The sequence below is a fragment of the Malurus melanocephalus genome, unplaced genomic scaffold, assembly GCF_030028575.1.
Source record: "Malurus melanocephalus ecotype Western Australia unplaced genomic scaffold, MMel_1.1 scaffold_101, whole genome shotgun sequence".
Taxonomy (NCBI): domain Eukaryota; kingdom Metazoa; phylum Chordata; class Aves; order Passeriformes; family Maluridae; genus Malurus; species Malurus melanocephalus.
In genome coordinates this window covers 1559273-1576987 of record NW_026623333.1, presented here as the reverse complement: position 1 = coordinate 1576987, position 17715 = coordinate 1559273, and the positions used below count along the sequence as shown (strand labels likewise).

Sequence of the window (17715 nt, the reverse complement as noted above, 5' to 3'; positions counted from 1 at the left end):
AAAAAAAAAAAAAAAAAAAAAAAAAAAAAAAAAAGGGGTGGAGAAGGATAGAAGGATGCTACTGCTTCTGTAGATTTTTAGGTGAAAACAAAAAAAGTTACTTGTTGTCATTGGTTAAACCATGTGGCTTTTCTCTATTAGGGCAGGAGCTGGTGAATCTGGATTACTCTAGACTGGTTCTCTGAGGATAATTTGATGACAGTTGGGTTGCAGCTTTCGTCATGTTGTTAAATTAAATGGGGCAGTGATTTGATCGTATGTGCCAGTTGTGATGTTGGCTTTGGTAAGGGCAGCTGACTTCAATTAGCCATTGCTTAATGATTGGCTGAATGAATTTGTGTCTTTGCTTAAAACAGCTTCTATTGTGTTTGAAGGTGTCAAGCTATTCATTTTCTTGACATGTTCATAGAATGGGTGTCTCCCTCATCTTCCTTGARCTCTTCTGTCCTACAAATCTATGTGCTATGTATTAACTGCATTTATTCTGGGTTTTTTTCAGCCTAGGTCTCTTTTATGATGTTGCATTCTTATCCTAGCTCAGAGTGGACCTTGCCTACCCAGATGGTCATCTTCCTGCTGATWTTTTATTCTTCCTACCTGTCAAGCTAGCAGCACAAATTCAATTGCCTYTTTCTCAGCTGTTCTTGAGAAATTCTGCTTTCCCCATTGGGGTTTTTTGTTATGGAATTTCTTATCTCTCTCTTTCCATCTGTGGTATGCCAAGATATTTGTATGTAAATATCATTTTAAACTAGTTAATTACSTTGGAGGAGGTAGCATAAATCCAGCTAAACTGATTGCATGAATAAAATTGGCAATGACTTTCTCTTTCGTCACCTTTTGAAACAGAGTATGTTACTCCTTGCAATAATAGGAATGGCTTGGAGGGCACACCATTTCACCCTAACTTGTGCATAACTCTCAGAATAATTAAAACAATGTGCAAATTATTCTAATGATGTGCAACTTTCAGCTGGGAAGTCTGAATACTGTAACATCTGTCCTCCTTTAACAAGGGATGTATTGTGGCTTCCAGAAGTCATTATCCAAACTGGTTTTGTAATCTTGGAACCAGGCATGGCCTGGGACTGCTTCTGAAGGTTTAACACCTTGAAATTTAAGCTTGTRATATATTTGGCATAATCCAAGATCCATGGCCACATCCATTCTGATAGAGAATGCATGTCTCATTATTGAACTCATCATTAAATCCATGCAAAATCCTGGCCCTGTTTGAAGGAATTGTGCCATATAAGGGGGAAAAGTCTGGGATCTAATGAGAATTCGTTGGGGTGGTGAGAGCAGAAGATGAAGCATTTTCTTTACAAGGGAATTTTGCATGGAGAGGAATTTGATGGCTTATTAAAACATTTTCTGGTACAAAGCCATTATGTAGGAAATACGTAGGAGTTGGTGGCTTTTTTCATGTGGGTATTAACTCAGATTCCTCACCGGGCAAAATCACTAGCASTCTGGCTAGCACATGTCAAGAATCTTTACATTCAGTTACAGTCTTCATCCCAACAAACAGTTTCTTATCAAAAATGTATATGACATTCATAGGATTAATTTCTAAATCTTAAATCACTTGTGAAGAAGTTTCCTGTACYAGTAGGTCATCACCAGTGGTGTGCAGATACTGCCAGCCTTTGAACTGATATATCTCCATCATCATCTTTTTTGCTTGTTTATTTTTAAAGCCAAAGCCCTAGGATTTGGATGATCAGGAGATACTCTGATGTGGCCAGGCAGTGTGAATCCTGTAACTAACCCTAAGCTTTGGAAATCATAGCAAATGCTTGCTTCAACTTGGCACCASGAACTGTGTCGGGATTGCTGTAACCCAGGTGTTTCATCCTCATCTCTCTGATCCCACATGCYTGGCTTTCTGCTCTGTAATTGCTGTCAGGTTAGGAAACACCTTCCGGTGTTTGTATCTCTCTGGGTAGTGAACTTGGTTGTTTTGTCTCTAATAAATTGAAATTATTAAGCTCCATCACTGCCCTCATGCCTTCCTATTTACATTACGTTGAGTCACTTCAAAGTTTCTGAGAGTAATGGCAAAATAACAGCTGTAAAAGACAATCATATTACTTTTCCTTTCCAATGTTTCTTACTATTGCTTGAAATGTACACACATAAAGCCATTGGGAAAAGAGTCTGCTTTACAATTTCTTAATCTCCCATGTAGTGTTTGATGTGCCTTAGTTACTTGAGTAGTAGCTGTTGTGGCTTTTATTGTGATTTCTGAACCTTGAAGTTCAWAATAGTATTTTCTAAGATTTTTCTCCCCTTCATCAGGTTGCATTTTCATGGTTTGCTGCTGGCATTTGTCCTGAGTCTGCGTGCACTATTCTAAACTTCTGTGCTATAAAAATTTACATGTGGCTTTTCTATTGACAAACACTGTACTGTGACCATTCTGCAATGTGCAGTTCTATCTGCTGGGCTAAATTCATGTGAGATAAAAACACATCCTCATATTTTCTGTAGGTTTTGCAAAAATTGCACATCGTAAACAGTTTACATAATAGTGATTGCAATTAAACATTCGATGATGCTGGAGTGCATGTTGCTTGTAGTGTGTGCAGGGCTAGAATTTCTGCTAGATCAGGATAAGACACTTCTTAAATGCACATAAAATCTGAATAAAAACCTTCAAAAGTAAGACAAATGTGTACTTTCTGAGTTCATATTTCTTCTTGTTTTGAACTCTTAGCGTTGTTGAATGTTCTTCCTGAACATTATTGATGAGTAAGTTCTCAGTATCCTATGTTGCACTCAAAAGTGTCATTTTAGCATCAGAGTAGTGTTAGTCTGAAAATTACATGGTATGGGTGTTGTTTTCCTCATTACATAATAGTGTTTTCTATTCCACAATATATTTCTAGTGTGTTTGTGACTCGCATCTGTATTGTCACAGTGTTGGAGTCATAGTCAGCATTAAAGGACTTGTATATTTGGTGCTGAAAGAATTGCTGCAAGATGAATATGTTGGAGTTTAACTKGTGTTCAACTGAAAAGATTATGCAAGTCTGGAAGGTGAAGATCCTGTCTTTTCATACCTTTGCATGTTTGACTGTAGTATGCTGGCTTGAAGAGAGGTTGCAAGTTTTGGTCAGCAATTASATGACAGTTCATTAACAAATCAAAAGCCATTTCCTGGTGCTTGTGAAAAGTGTGAAGACCCAATCTTCAAACAAACCTCAAGCAAGCAGCAGAACAAGCAGCATTTAACAGTGTTTACAGGGAATTAACTTTTCAGAGTTTCTGAATTGTTAAATCTTAAATCTCTGCCAAGTTCAGGAGTATGTGGTTTCTAAGTTATTTTGAAGGTGTCCTATATTTCCTGAACCTTCTGAACAGTCTTTGTGATTTTACTCTAAGTCCTTAATGATTGTATTACGACCAGGTACAATTTTTTTTTCTTGAAACGTCACTAAAAATCAATAATCAGTCTAAACAAGGATTCTGCAGACACACCAATAGGAACTGAAGTTTTTTTTGGCTTGGTTGCTACTTCTAGTTTGTGTTGTTGCCACTTTCGTGGGGTTTTGTCACATTGCAGGAGTCAGTGACCTTCATTCTAGCACCTTCTAGACTTTTACATTTCATAAATTAAGTCTTGTCTTTGTAACTCAGTAATCAATCAATTTCCTGTGTAGCCATAYTTGAATTATGGTGTAGAAACTTGAGCCTACAAGATCTTAAATGTGTTWTTGCAGAAAAGAAATCACAGATTTAAAGTGAAGGATATCATTGCAGTAACTGGGGAGATGTATGAGGTAATCTAGGTTTGTGTCAATAGGATATTCCTTATAGGGAACTTTGGATTTCATAATTTCAATTTCCTTTGTTTTCTTCTTCTGGGGACTGCAAACWATCACCCAGATTCCCCCAGTGTCTGATGGATTCCTAGGTGATTTTGTGAAAATGTAGTAATTGTGGCAGTCAGCCTGGTGGGTTTGCATAGACAGTTTTATTCTTAGGGACCCAGCCATCTGGTGACAATGATCTACAGGGGACAAAATTGCACACCAGACATTCAAGTTGTGACTATCCAGTGGCAGGTTCTGAGTGGGATTCAKCTGGACCATAGCCTTCTCATGGCTGAAATGGAATCCTGTAGTTCCCCATCTTCAGCTTCTGCTCCAGAAGRTTACAGGTCTCTATAGATCCTGTCACTCATTTATTTTATGTAGATATTTCTATTCTTCCCCGTGTGGCTGTCCCACACATGCTAGGACATCTAAAATCATCTACATTTAGGGTCCTGTCCCAGGTGCTCTTCTTCAAATGCTGGGGAGAAAATATCTGTTTAGAACCAAACTGTGTGCATGCAGTCAGATGTTGCATCAGAAATTATGTCTGTTCACCTATCAGAATTTTGCTGTAGGAACACACTGTCCTAATTTGCTTAAGATTTCACTYTCATCTCATAGGTCTGTCAGATATTGAGCAAACATGGCTGTCACTTGGTTCACAGTTTTCCACACCTGTCTCTTCATATACATATCTGTATGGTAAGCRTTATGGAGATCAGTGAGTTTACATTGTTTTTTCATGGGTTGTATGCAACAACTTGATAAAATCTGATCCAGAAACCTACATAAAGTTTCATCCACTTCTGGATCAGATTTATTCCTAGCAGGGAACTTAAAGATAAAGGCTTTAGTGTTCTCACAGTAGATTTATTTCAAGGATATACCTGTCTGCACCTACTGTATTGGAAGTGGCTACAATAGAAGAAAAATATTTGATTAGAGCTTGTCTCTGTAGAACAGACTTGCATGAAAGTGTGAGCTCTTGGGTCTCAGTTTCCAAGATACAGCTCCACTCACATGGGTTTACTCTTAACTTGTGCCAGCATATGTGGTTAAACCTCTTTGCTGGGGAGTTCATCAGGGCCAGCACACAGGTTTGGTGCTGTGGCACTGTGTCTGTGCTGTTCAATTCTTCACTTTCCCCTTTTTGCAAATCTAGCTCATGCCTGGGGCTATAGAACCTAAATGCAATGAAAAATCTTCTCATTTTAAGGGTAGTGTGAATAAATATTTAAGTATTAGTCATGCTATTGCATAGCTATGGGTTTTGGTTTTTTTTTCTTTTGCTAAAGCAAATATATTTTGTAACCATTCCTTGTAAAGCTGCTGCAAGAATTGTATTTAATAGACTTCAAGATTAGTTTACTTTTTTATTGGAGCAAGATATTTTTATTAACATTGTGTCCATTATATTCAGTACTTCATACTAATGTCCATTCTAATAACATGGCGAGATTTGTTGTCAGAGTTGATTGCTCCATTTGAAAAACTGAAGGTGTTTTAGAGGGGGTTCTTCATTCAGGGAGAGTTTCAAAATGCTTTGGGTACCTACAGAATTCGCTTAAAGCTAACTTTGTTGCATTGGCATCACTCTTGTTCACTTTCTTGGCATCAAGATCTTGCTGCAAGGAATTTTCTTGCTGCAGTGTCTTAGTGGAAACCAGTTAAGCAGAGGATCAACACACAGCAGTTGCATACCCTGATTGTGCTTTTGGTTTCCAAGAGGTCGATGAAATCCTATATTGGTGAAACTCCTTGATATAATAGCCATTCTCTTTGAATTTCATCTGTAGGCTTTCTATGTTGTGTCTTTATGTTGCACCAGTAGATTCCGTAGATTTGTGCCTGGAAAGTAGACTTATTCTGTGACAGGTGACTGAGAAACTATTTTGATTTGGAATGCCAGCAGATTTTTTTAAACAAGCCAATAARTCGTGGATTAGCATATCACAAGGGGTATTTATTCAAGATTTTAAAGAAAGCCAAAGATTAATTTGCTGAGTAACTCTGGGCTTCTGCTTATGCTGGCCTTTTTCCAGAGAAATAAGGGGTTACAAATAAACAATTTTTGGAAAGGTGACGGGGAGGTGCAAGGAATGGAGGTCCTCATGGGYTGTTTATGGACCTGTGCTCTCACATATTTTCACCAGTGGTCTGCAAAAAGGGATGAGGAGAAGTAGGTGCAATATGTGGTGACAATACAGAATTCTAAAACTTGCTGGAAAATTAGGTCTGAACAAGAAACGCTGCAGAAGTTTCTTGGTGGTGTGTATAATGTTGATAAAAGAGCAGACAAAATTGCAGGTCACTAAATAAAAAATAAGGAATTAATTGGAGGGGGAAATGGTCCCAGGAATGCACAAATAGCAGTGTGCTCTAAATTAGGTCTTTTTGCAACAGAGGATGGATCTATAAGAGATGAAACTGTGAACTGTGGCAAGAAGGAAAATAGAATATTAACAATCTCTAAAAAGCAACATAAAAGAAGACAAAGCATCATTTTGCAGATGTRTAAATCCATACTGTGCCCTCAAGTGTGGTATGCAATTTTAATTCTCATCCTTTGCATCTCAAAAAGGTTTTATTGAAATTTGCAGAGTGAAGAGAAAGTTGAGCATTAAAATACAGAATATTTTTATTTATTTATTTTTAGTTTAAATTCATGTAAGGACAAGGAGACTGGACTAGAATTATGCAGATTAAGATTCTTCTAGCTTGGAAAGAGACAAATGGAGAGGCAGAATTTATTTAAGTACAGAAAATGATGAGTTGGGTAATTGGCTACATAGGAAAGCTGAACAGACAAGAACAGTCTAAGTAAACTGTCATGACACTGTCAGGTAATTTTATTATAAAAAAAGGAAACACATTTTTTTATAGATAAAATTAATTATAAAAAGTCACAATCCATTTCACCAACGTTTCTAGGTTCAAAAATGATGAACACTTTCAATAGTTATACCCTGATGACTATTAAAGGTGATGACACAACCTCAGAGTCATAAAATCTCAAACCACAGATTGCTGGAAGTTGGAAAATATGGGTGTTTTTTTTTTTTTTAGAATCTTTGCCCAATCAATTGCTACAGTTGAAGGTATGAAGTAGAAAATGTACTCTCTACTGCAGGTGTTATTACAGGTAATAATATCCTTGTGAGTGCGCAATTCAGCTGGGCACCTGCTGTGTAATGGTGTAACTAATGATCTCTGAACTGTTTCAGGCATTTGTAGAGAATCTGCTCTATTTGATTTCAGTGCCAGCAGCAGTTAAATTACATCTCCCTTCACTGTCTAGGTGTTCTAAARGTGCAGTCTCCAAATCTACCTCTTTCTTCTGAGATAAAACTTTCTGATAATGTAGAAWAAGTTAACAGTAATGTAATGCAAAATGGCAATTACCCATTCATTCACTGACCAATTCAGCCAATTTAGACTGGCTGAAGCTGTTGGATTTCCTCATGGTGTTCAGTCACTCATACACCCCATGCTTGGTTTAGAAGTGCCTCCCACTCTCCAGAAGCAGCAAATCCACTTGTTTTGGTTATTTTCTCTTGAAACTCTTTACCTTTTYTGTGGGACTCTTGGGATGGATAAAATGCTCTTTGTTTTCCTCAGTTTATTGTTTAGACAAGATGTCACTGTGATTTTTGAATTTGTTCTCCCAGCCTTGTACCAACTGTTTGAAGACTCTTGGGTTTAGTCCTTCAGAGCTGGAGAAGGTGGGTCACATCTGACTCCACACTGTTAGTAATTCCCTGTGCCTGTGCCTTTACTCTCAGCTTTTTGTGTTAAGGACAGTGACAGTGATTACCTGTTTAAACATGTGTGTCATACTGACTGCATCAAATGGCAGCTGCTGAAATGAGAGTGCCACTACAGCAGAGTTTTATGGTGGAAAAAGAGTGTTACAGTACAGAAGGTCTGATGAGAGCCTTCCTGYTCCTTCACCAATAAGATTTATAGCAATAAAGTGTTTCTTAACAGAATTGATAAGCTGAAATGTCATTAATATCTCCTCTGGGCTCAGGTGCATCAATTGGCTTGATGCCAATTGATTCAAGCATATCAAGCTACAATATCACTTGAACGTCCATAGATGACCATAAATGTGCTCTTAGCCCATGGCAAATGTAATAAGACTGAGCTTAATACTTGCTGAGGGATTTACTTTATCTCATCACTGTATGCACAACAGCTGTTGTGACTCATGTGGAGTTTGACTTGACCATGTATTTAACTCATCCTCATGAAATGCTTTTCATGGTAAATAGGTTGCCCTAAAAATGCAATTAGCCTGAGGTAGGAGTGCATGTGTAGCATGSCTTCAAAGGTGTCCCCTCACAGGGTGAGAGCCAGCCCTCCATTCATTCTCCCTTGCCAGGCCTTAAATGCTTCCAAAGTCTGAAGGTGTTTCTGTTCAGCCCAACCAGCATCTTTTTCTTTTTTGTGTTTCCTTTACAGTCTTTCTAATTTCTCTTGTGCCCAACAACACCTTTTATTTTTTTTTTTATTTTTTTTATTTCTCTTGCTCCCAAAAAAATCCTTGGGAATCCAGGACTGGACAGCAATTTACAAAAGAAATCTAAATCCTTTGAGGATAAAGACATTTTAATGCAACATGAAGATCAATAAGACTCTGTCCTTACAAGTATAGKGAATTGGCAATTGTTCTTAATATGAATATTCTATTCCAGCTTGCTCGATTATGTAACTAGGTAGTCTACTTTTCTTAGTTCATCCTTCCCACAGGAAGAAATGTATTCATGGTATTTCTTCATATGCTGGTAGTTTTGCTTTAAATACGTCAAAGTATATGCCTTCTGTATTTGTTTCTTCTTTTTTTTTTTCCCCACAAGTCGTTATTTCTTTCTGGATTGAAGTTTGTTCATTCTGAATTAGTGGATTGSCTGTTACTAGACAGTAACTGTAAAGGCCATCATGCTTTGCAGAAAAAAAGGAGTTACCACTCTTTCAATGAATAATCTGACAAGTTTAGGGAGTATTAGTTGGTTTGAGAAGATTGCAACTGAAAAACTTCTTTAATTTGAAAATGGAAATCTTAATTCATTTTCATGAGAAAGTAATTTGTCCACACACTATTGTAAATTTCTAGAATTTGCTCAMAATGGGACCACTAATTCCAACAAGYAAGGCTGTCTGTGTATCTTCTTCCTTTTTTKYTYYTTTTTTTYYYYCCWCTTCTYTATCTCATTTTTAAATATCCTCWGAATTATGGAAGAGGTCACTGAAAATATGATTAWAAGCATTTGTGAAATCAGACCAGAAATAGAAGGCTGGGATCATAACTGTTTTGGATACTTCCTGAGGTCTGGAGAACATCATGGTAAAGCTGCTCTGTTTTAGGCAGGATTTTTATATAGGTTAGTTGCTGCAATGGGTTGCACAAGACTTCCAGAAGCAGTCAGGCAGTGTAGGTGAGTTTTTAATGCTGCCCTTCCCTTTTTATAACTCTGTCTTGCGAGACAGAGCATTGTGGTTTCCATTTAATCACCTTTGAAATAATTGTCCAATTGCACAATAATATATTGCCAATCTTTCATAAGTTTCACATGTTTCAAAATAGACAAGGGAGTGGTGTTGAAGACACCTGCAATTGAGGACATGAGGCAAAATGCAGGATATTTGTAGTGGTCAGTAGCAACTGGAGTGTTAAAAGCCCTCCTCTTCTGCTGACTGTGTGAGATTTCAATGTCTCTCCTAACTTGGGAAAGAGATTTTCCTCGAGGTCTAAGGTCTAAACTTCAATGAGATGAAATTWATTAATCACAAGTTTCTGTTCCATTTTTTCAGAAGAATGGCGTATCAAACGGAACTCTCAACAAAAAAGCATTTATTGAGCACTTTGAACAGGCGCCAATGTAYGTCGCGGTTTTTACTTTCGTGGGGTTTGCAGTGGGAACAATATTTGGCTACCTGCGAGATTTTATGAGAGCCTGGGGACTAGAAAAACGTAACATTGCTGCGGAGAGAGAACAACAAAAAGTATGTATGAAAAAGACATTGTGTATCCACAGCTGAGCTATCTCCTKCTTGCAAGTGATTTACAGCAACCTGTGGAAGTGACAAGTGTGGAAGTGACAACTTTCAKTTTAGAGAACATTGCAGAGGGACAAGAGGAGTGGCACACCCTGCACTGGAGCTACACATGTGTGTGCTTRTGTACCTACATTTATGTAAAATCATGGGTTTTGCCCAGGGACATGTTCACCTTCTTCTGAGAGCGTCCTAAYACTCTCAGCAAAACAGAATCTCACCACATTAGGTCAATCCACCAAAAAAAGGGAACTCAGAAATGCTTTATTGTTAAATATATTATCTTTTCAAATCTGTTAAATCCTGATTTTCCTTAGTCCCATCTGGCTGTCTTACCTTACCTCACAGCAAGGCAGTACTAACTTTTTGATAATTGCTGGCTTGTGTTTGCTGAACTGCTGGTCACAGAGCACTAAGGAGTCATGTCCCAGCAACAAGCGAGTGTAGGCTGAATTCTTGTAACTCCCAACATTTTTTCATCCCACGTAGTTCTAAGTGAAACTTCCACCTTAGCAAGATTAACTGCCATCTAATTTTGTTTAGAATTTTTGGCTACTCCTTCTCTGTACAGTTTGAGTCATCGTTTACAGTAATACCTGGCATGATGAAGGAAAAACATGAACAGTGTTACTGTTTCTCTTGCGAATAAAATTCCTGAAATTATTTCCTGTTTTAGCTTTCTAAAGATGCATGTGTATCATTTTCAGTTCACTTAATGATCTGGCCATTTGTTGATTCCAGTTGTGCCAGTTAAATTTTTTTGTCCTTCACTACGGATTATATGTTCCTTTAATTCTCCCATGTATGTTAACTGCATGCCATATTATTTTATCAGTTTATTGTATCCAGTGTCCTACATGGATATATTGCTGTTCCATATAAAACTTTATTTAAATTTGATTTCCCAGGAAAATCCATAGGTAGACATAAATTAACTGGATGTTTGCATGCCCAGGTTAGGCCAGTAGTGCCCAAATCACAGATATTGAACTAGTTTTGCCTAATGTATCCAGCATTTCATGAAATGTAATGAGTTGTTTATCCTACTTTTGCAATCTGCTCCACATATAAAAAACACTCAATTTGAAGCAACTGGTCTCCTCAAAGAATCTTGATTTTTTTTTTTTTTTCATCTCCAGCTTTTAAGATATATGGAGAGAGTTAGACCAACTTATTGATCATTTTTAAAAAACCAAAAAATACCAACCCACCAAAAAAAAGGAAAAAAACAACCAATCTTAAACAAGAAACAAAATACCTTCTAAGAAATCCAATGCTGTGTTTCAAGAAAATTATAGCAAGATATTTGCTGTTTGGAGTTGTATGTATCACAGGAACGTGTGGCTGCTATAGCTCTCTGTATACCGATTAATCCATTTTTTCTGTTAATAGAATTAACTTGGGGGCAGAAGCAGATATTTTCCTAGCACCATAACCCTGTGCATGTTTTCAAACCAGGATTTTGTGCCACTTTATCAAGATTTTGAGAACTTTTACACCAGAAACCTCTATTTGAGGATACGGGATAACTGGAATCGTCCAATTTGCAGTGTCCCAGGGCCACAGTTTGACCTGATGGAGCGCGTTACAGATGATTACAACTGGACATTTAGGTGAGTCACCTTACACTCTGCCACTCTCAGCTTCAGAAGCATACTCCTGATACCTCTGAAGAGCGTGGAAAGTTGTGTCTAGATCCTTGTCTAATATCCATCAGCATGTTTGTTTCTACAATCAGTACCATGCTGACAATCTGACCCTTTTCTTCTGAGTATTGTTTGGAAATGCAGCATGGATTTCCAGCTGAATTGCCAATGGGTTTGTTTGGCTGTGTCAGCACAAGACTGATCACACTCCATTAACAACAACAGACCTTGACTCAGAATATTACAACAAAACTTGTTTTATCGCTTGATTAGTTTTTAAATCATAATTTCTTGCATTGTGTGAATGTAGCTTCTTGCCTTCATAGTGAGTCTTTGGCAGCGGGTTTTAAGCAGATTACAGCTTGAAGATTTCTTTGTATTACAGCTGAATTGAGCAGCTATGGGAATTCACAGCACAGACAATGTGTAGGCTGGCTGTATTTCAGCTTATTGAGAGTGTATCACACTGTTCCCCATATTTTCATCATGTTTAAGTTCAATGTGTGTGTGAGAACACTGATGACTTAATGGAAGCAGTTGACAATTTGCTTGAAAAATCAATGTCTCTACATTGTTMCTTAAATAAAGTCATAGGTTTGCTTGTTTATTTAAATCCATAAAAGCAGCTGCTCACCTTATACCAGTATATTGCCATCTGCAGCTTGGCTTCTAGAAAGCACTTTGACCAAGAAGCAGTACTTGGTTAGAACAAGAGACAGGCTGGAAAAACTTTGGGGCTGTTAGAGTACAAGGATTGTACATTCCCAAGGAGGAATTTGACACTGGAACAAAATTTGGTGGGAAAATTTGGGGGTTTTTTTCTTTTAATTTGGGATTGGAGGGAAAATTGCACTATTGTTCAAAATTTGCTTTAATTGTAGGTTTACAGGAAGGACTATCAAGAATGTAATCAATATGGGTTCTTATAACTACCTCGGCTTTGCAGAAACAGATGTTAATGCTTTGAAAACTGTGACCATAGAGTTAGAAAAATACGGGACAGGAGTCTGCAGTACCAGGCAAGAAATGGGTGAGTAAACAGCGAGATGGCCACCAAAGGTTCTGTAACTGTACACTTTTTCTCACAGATATCTTGAAGGAATTTGATCCTTAGAGAACTTTAATCATATCAGCAATTACTTGTTTCACAATTAAAAGGAGTGCTGTGTTTTATTTTTTCTCACATGAGGGATTTTTTCAAAAGGAAAAATAATACTGATTTTTGGAAAAGGAAAAGCAAATGTGTCATATACTGTCTGAGATTTTCAATGATGGAAGTAATAGGCTTCTTTTTCAAGAGAACTAAAAAACACATTGACATTTAAACAATTGTTCTAGGGCAAATTCAGTTGCATCACAGACTTATATCAGTTACCACACACAGAGGTTTCAGATTAGTAAAATGAGCTTTTACCTAATTTTTTTTTAATCCCATGTTCTAAGAATGTATTGGAATGTTTTATGAGATACTATTGCACAAACCAGAAATTTCTAGTGTGCCTTTAGGGAATAAATTCAGGAAGGTTCCATCTGTCTTTTGTTTATATATCCTTTATGATTTGTCTGCTTTGTTTGTTTGTAGKCTGCATGGAGTGTTACTTTCAGCTTTATATTTTTACACAAAGCCCTTGCACTCCTAATGGTACAATCATCTTACATTTCAGGAAAAAAAAATAAAAAATAGTTTCAAGCCATAGCAATGCAAGGGAAGGTTTCTCTTCATGCCTTATCTTCCTTGGGAATTTAAAAAATAAATTAAAAAAATAAAAAAGGGGTAGGCTTTCCAGAATGGAGAAGTCTGTTACAGACTTCTTTTTTCTAATCCAGTGATCTGAAAAAAWTATTTTTTGTATCTTCAAGGTAATCTCTGTTCCTCCATAAATCTTGCTGAAAAAACCCGTATTTAATTTAGGTTTCAACTATTTGAAGTTTTCATTTCAGAAAAAAATAATGCAAACTTTGTCACTTGCTTCTCATCTTATGAATGGGGTTTGATTTGCCAATTAACTATGTCAGTGACACCCTCTCAAAGAGGGTTTACAGATTGGCCCTGCTTTCCTTTTGTAGGTGACCCATCTGGTGACTGCAATATATTATATTATAATATATAATATTATTATATTATATATATAAAATATAACCTGAATTGCATGCTTGAAAGTGGTCACCATTACTAGTCCTTTAAGGTAYTGAATGAAGCTTTCTCTCTTTTTCTCTTGGATCCTGTTTTCTCTAAGAGTATTTCAAGTTCTTTTCAGTACATCTAACATTATGTTGGTGTTCTTTATTCTGTAGCTTTTGCTGAATTTTTTTAATGGAAGACTAGTATAACTGACTTATTCTTAAAAAAAAAAAAACAAAAACAACCCAACTTGCTGAAAGATTGATTCTGTGTTCAAGTATTAAAAATCTTATTAGGTAACTTCATCTAGTCTATTTTGAGAGCTGCTATGTAGAAATTCCTAAGATTTTCAGTTCATCTGAACTCCTGTGCTGTACTCAAAGTTATCTTGACCAACTGAGTAAAGTTTCAGATTCATTTGAATTCCGTTCACAACAAACAATCCCATGAACTGCATCCAACTATTCACAGTGCAAGAATGGGCCACAGATAAAGAACATCCTATAAGTCTTGTGAGTATCAGCCTTTTGGAAGTGAGTTTCAGAGAGCAGCTTGGACATCGACCAAAAAGGAAAGCAGGGTGTTTAGGCCTGATTAAGCTGGTCAGGGGAGCAGTCACAGCATTTTGTCCTGGGCAGGTAACAGCGAGTTGTGCTTAGGTGCTCCATGGAGAGAGGTGTTTGCATGGGGCTGTGCTGAGCAGTAGGGCTTTCATTGGTGATGGCTCTTCGGAGTTTGTCTGTCACCAAGATCTGTGCAAACAACCCAAGAAAAATAAATTCATAGTGGGTTCCTTGTTCCTTTGCATTCTTGTGCTCTGTTCTCATCACAGGTGAATAGAAAAATTCTGAGTTAAATATGTGAAAGAGAGATAGAGAAGGGTCTGAATGAAAGGTCTTACTTTTTTTTTAATTATCATTTCTCATCTTCATCCTGGATAAGTGGAAAGGAATGGGTTTGGTTTGGGGCAGATCACATTTCAAAACTTCTGTTGTTGTGTGTGGAGCTGAAGTGTTTTGAAGTAAAAGTGCARTGAGATGTAAGAGCCAAGGCTGTAAATTGCCTGTGGAGTTCTAATCCAAGAGAGCACTTGAACATATTTATCTTTTCAAGCTAATTGACTTTGAAAGTACTGTTCTGCTTGTGTGCATTTAAGTGTCTGGCACACTCAAGTTTTACCAAGATCTCTCTCTAAGCAGTGCTAGATCTCTTTTTGAGAAAGATCATTCCACTACTTGCAGAAGATTTCAGAGAGAGAGGAAAACAAAGAAGACACAAATAAAAGTARTGTGAATGATGTTTGAAAAAAATACATGATGGTAAAACTGTCCTTTGTGGTCTTCTGCCTATATTCCTCCTCTTATAACTGTGAAAATTGTGGAGAGGGCATACAATACTGTCGTATCAGAATGTTGTTGCAGGTAGTTTCCTCTTATAATAGGTTTATGTGAACATTTTAACATGGTTAAAGCTCATAAAAACAGTGAAAAAAAAATTCCTTTAAGACCAAYCTAGCTATTATCCCTTAGGAGCAAGATCTTGGAGTTATAACTGGTACATCTATGGAAGAATCAACTTATTGTTCTGTGGTCAGAAAGCAAATCAAACACTGGAAATTACTAGAAAGTACACAGAAAGCCAACCACAGAGCCTCAGTATGCTACTTCATCAAACTGCTGTCTGCTGTTGTCTTGAGTACTGTGTGGAGTTCTGATTAAAAATATTTAGCAAAACTGGAAAGCGAAAGAGAGGAGCTACAGGGATCATCAAAGGCCTCAGACAGCTTCTGGGTGAAGAGTTACTGAGCTTGAAACTGGTAGGAAGTTTTCACCTAAATACTGGARGCTGCCAGAGCCAAGATCTGCATCATTGCAGCAAGTGCCAGAACTTCACACTCCCTTGTGTTCCAACACTGGCCACATGCAGAGGGAGATCATTGGTACAAATACCCAAACTGTACCTTATTATTGCCAAGGTAGGATACAGAGAGATCTACACCCACTGTATCTGACAAAACTGATCACAGGCGTTATTTAAATTCAAATAGTTTTTGTCAGCAGCAGTCTTTCCTGGAGGTGCAGGAAAAGGTAATTTTGGGGTTTTTTTTTTGGCTTGTTCATTATATGTCAAGAGATCAACTGGGACATTAAAAAAAAAAAAAAAACTAGGAAGTTTTGGGTTTTAGCAATAAATAATGGGTCTGAGGAATTAATTCCTGAATGTTGAAGGGTTTAAGTAGCCATCCAGTACCTCAAGGTGGCTGCAAGAGAGCTGGAGAGGGATTTTTCACAAGGGTGTGGAGGGACAGGATAAGAGGGAATGGCTTCAACCTGACAGAGAGCAGGGTCAGATTTGGTGTCAGGAAAAGATAAAACTGTTCCAGTTTGCCCTGAGAAGCAGTGGATGCCCATCACWGGAAGTGTTCAAGGACAGGCTGGATGGGGCTTGGAGCAACCTGKTCTAGTGAAAGGTGTCTGTGTCCCTGTCCAAGGTGGGAGAGTTGGAACRAGATCATCTTTAAGGTCCCTTCCAGCWCAAACYATTCTGTGATTCATTCTATGATTCCGTAAGTAACTAGAAACCAACTGTTCAACTAACTGGAGTGTTTGGAATGTTAGGGCATTTCATGTAAACTGCCCCCCAAAARTATACTGTTTTATGTATTTTTTCTRTCAAAAGCGTTATCTTTTASCTTAATAAAACTGTCAACAAATAGGAACCTAAATAAATTTGAAATAGCAGGTATTCCCTCTACATAGTGAAAAATATGAAAGAGAGACAACTTGAATGTAAGGTCTTTTTTTCCATGCAAATCAGTATATTTTAATGGCTGGAGTGGGAGTTGGCTACTGTTGGAGGCAGCCAAAGCCTTTTGTCTGAGCCCATCGTGTTGTTCAGTGTTTATAATCAGCCTTTTCTATGCAATGTGACAGAGGACTATTGAGAAACATGCAAATTAGTTTCCTGCTGGCTGCCTGCAGATGATAATAAAATCAGCAAAGCTGAAGGTTTTTATTTTTTTTTAAGACAAGGCAGATTATCGTGCTCTGAGCGCTCCTGGGCTTAGGGCCAGTCTGGTGATGGGACTGTCGCATGGACAGCCAGCATTCCCAGTGCTCTGTTTATCTAAGTCACCATTATTCCTCATGGAGATGATATACGTGAGTAACCCCAGCAAACCTATCATTAGTGCTACTCAGGCAGCCAGGCAGGATTCCTGCCTTTTGAAATCCTTCTCCTGTGATTATGCCTTGGACCAAAAGACAAGATGGAGCCTGCACAGAACACTTGCAGGGTGATTCACTCTGGAGAGCATATTAGGAGGTTACCCTTTTAACACCTAACTTGCACTCCTTTTTAGGGCTTTTTCTTTGAGGATATTTTACACTTGGCTTTGATCTCATTTCTAAAAAGCAGACCTGAAAATCTGTGCCAGCATTTTAACTGCAAAGTAGCTCCGTCCCATTCACCTCCTGCAATTGGGTTTTAAGGCCTAATATGAATTTCTAGCAGCATTTCAAGAAGRTGAAAATAGTTATTTGGCCATTCTTTCTTTGATATACTTCAAAGCTTTAATTAGAACCAGGGCTYATTTTAAATTTAATACTGTACAAACATGAATAAATRTTTCATTTTTCAGTTAGGACAAAGAGATAAAGAACTGAATTTCCTATAATTTACACTTTCCAAGTAGGAACTTAAGGTGAAATCAAGCCACAAAAATGAGAATTTGTGTGCATATATATATATATATATATATATATATATATACACATATTGCATAATCTTAGCTACTTTCTGATAGGGTATGGTATAAACTAGGAAGTAGTTCATGCAAGGAATTCTCTTTTGTCATCTCCAACTAGCATCCTTTTCCTTTTTGTGCCTCCCCTTTCATAAATAACTGATCCAACTTATGATCAGCTTATGGTCATTGGATCAGATTTGTTCCTGGTATTTCACTGTTGCAAAAGTATGCTTTGCAAAGCAAGATAAATAGTCTGGATAGTCCATCTTCTGGCAGTTGGAACTGAAGGCATCTGTAGGAACTAGGGGTTGCTTGAAACCT

At 37.6% G+C, this 17715-nt stretch overlaps 1 protein-coding gene across 3 annotated transcripts in view; it reads left to right on the top strand.

The window, feature by feature from the left end:
- Positions 1-17715, top strand: part of SPTLC3 (serine palmitoyltransferase long chain base subunit 3) — an 86159-nt gene that overhangs the window by 24629 nt on the left and 43815 nt on the right. For 2 of the 3 annotated variants that reach the window (XM_057369016.1, XM_057369017.1), the window contains 3 exons: positions 9636-9827; positions 11337-11491; positions 12406-12554. In XM_057369016.1, the coding sequence (XP_057224999.1) occupies positions 9636-9827; positions 11337-11491; positions 12406-12554 (496 nt within the window). The remainder of the gene's footprint in view (positions 1-9635; positions 9828-11336; positions 11492-12405; positions 12555-17715) is intronic. The other variant, XM_057369018.1, reaches the window with a different exon arrangement.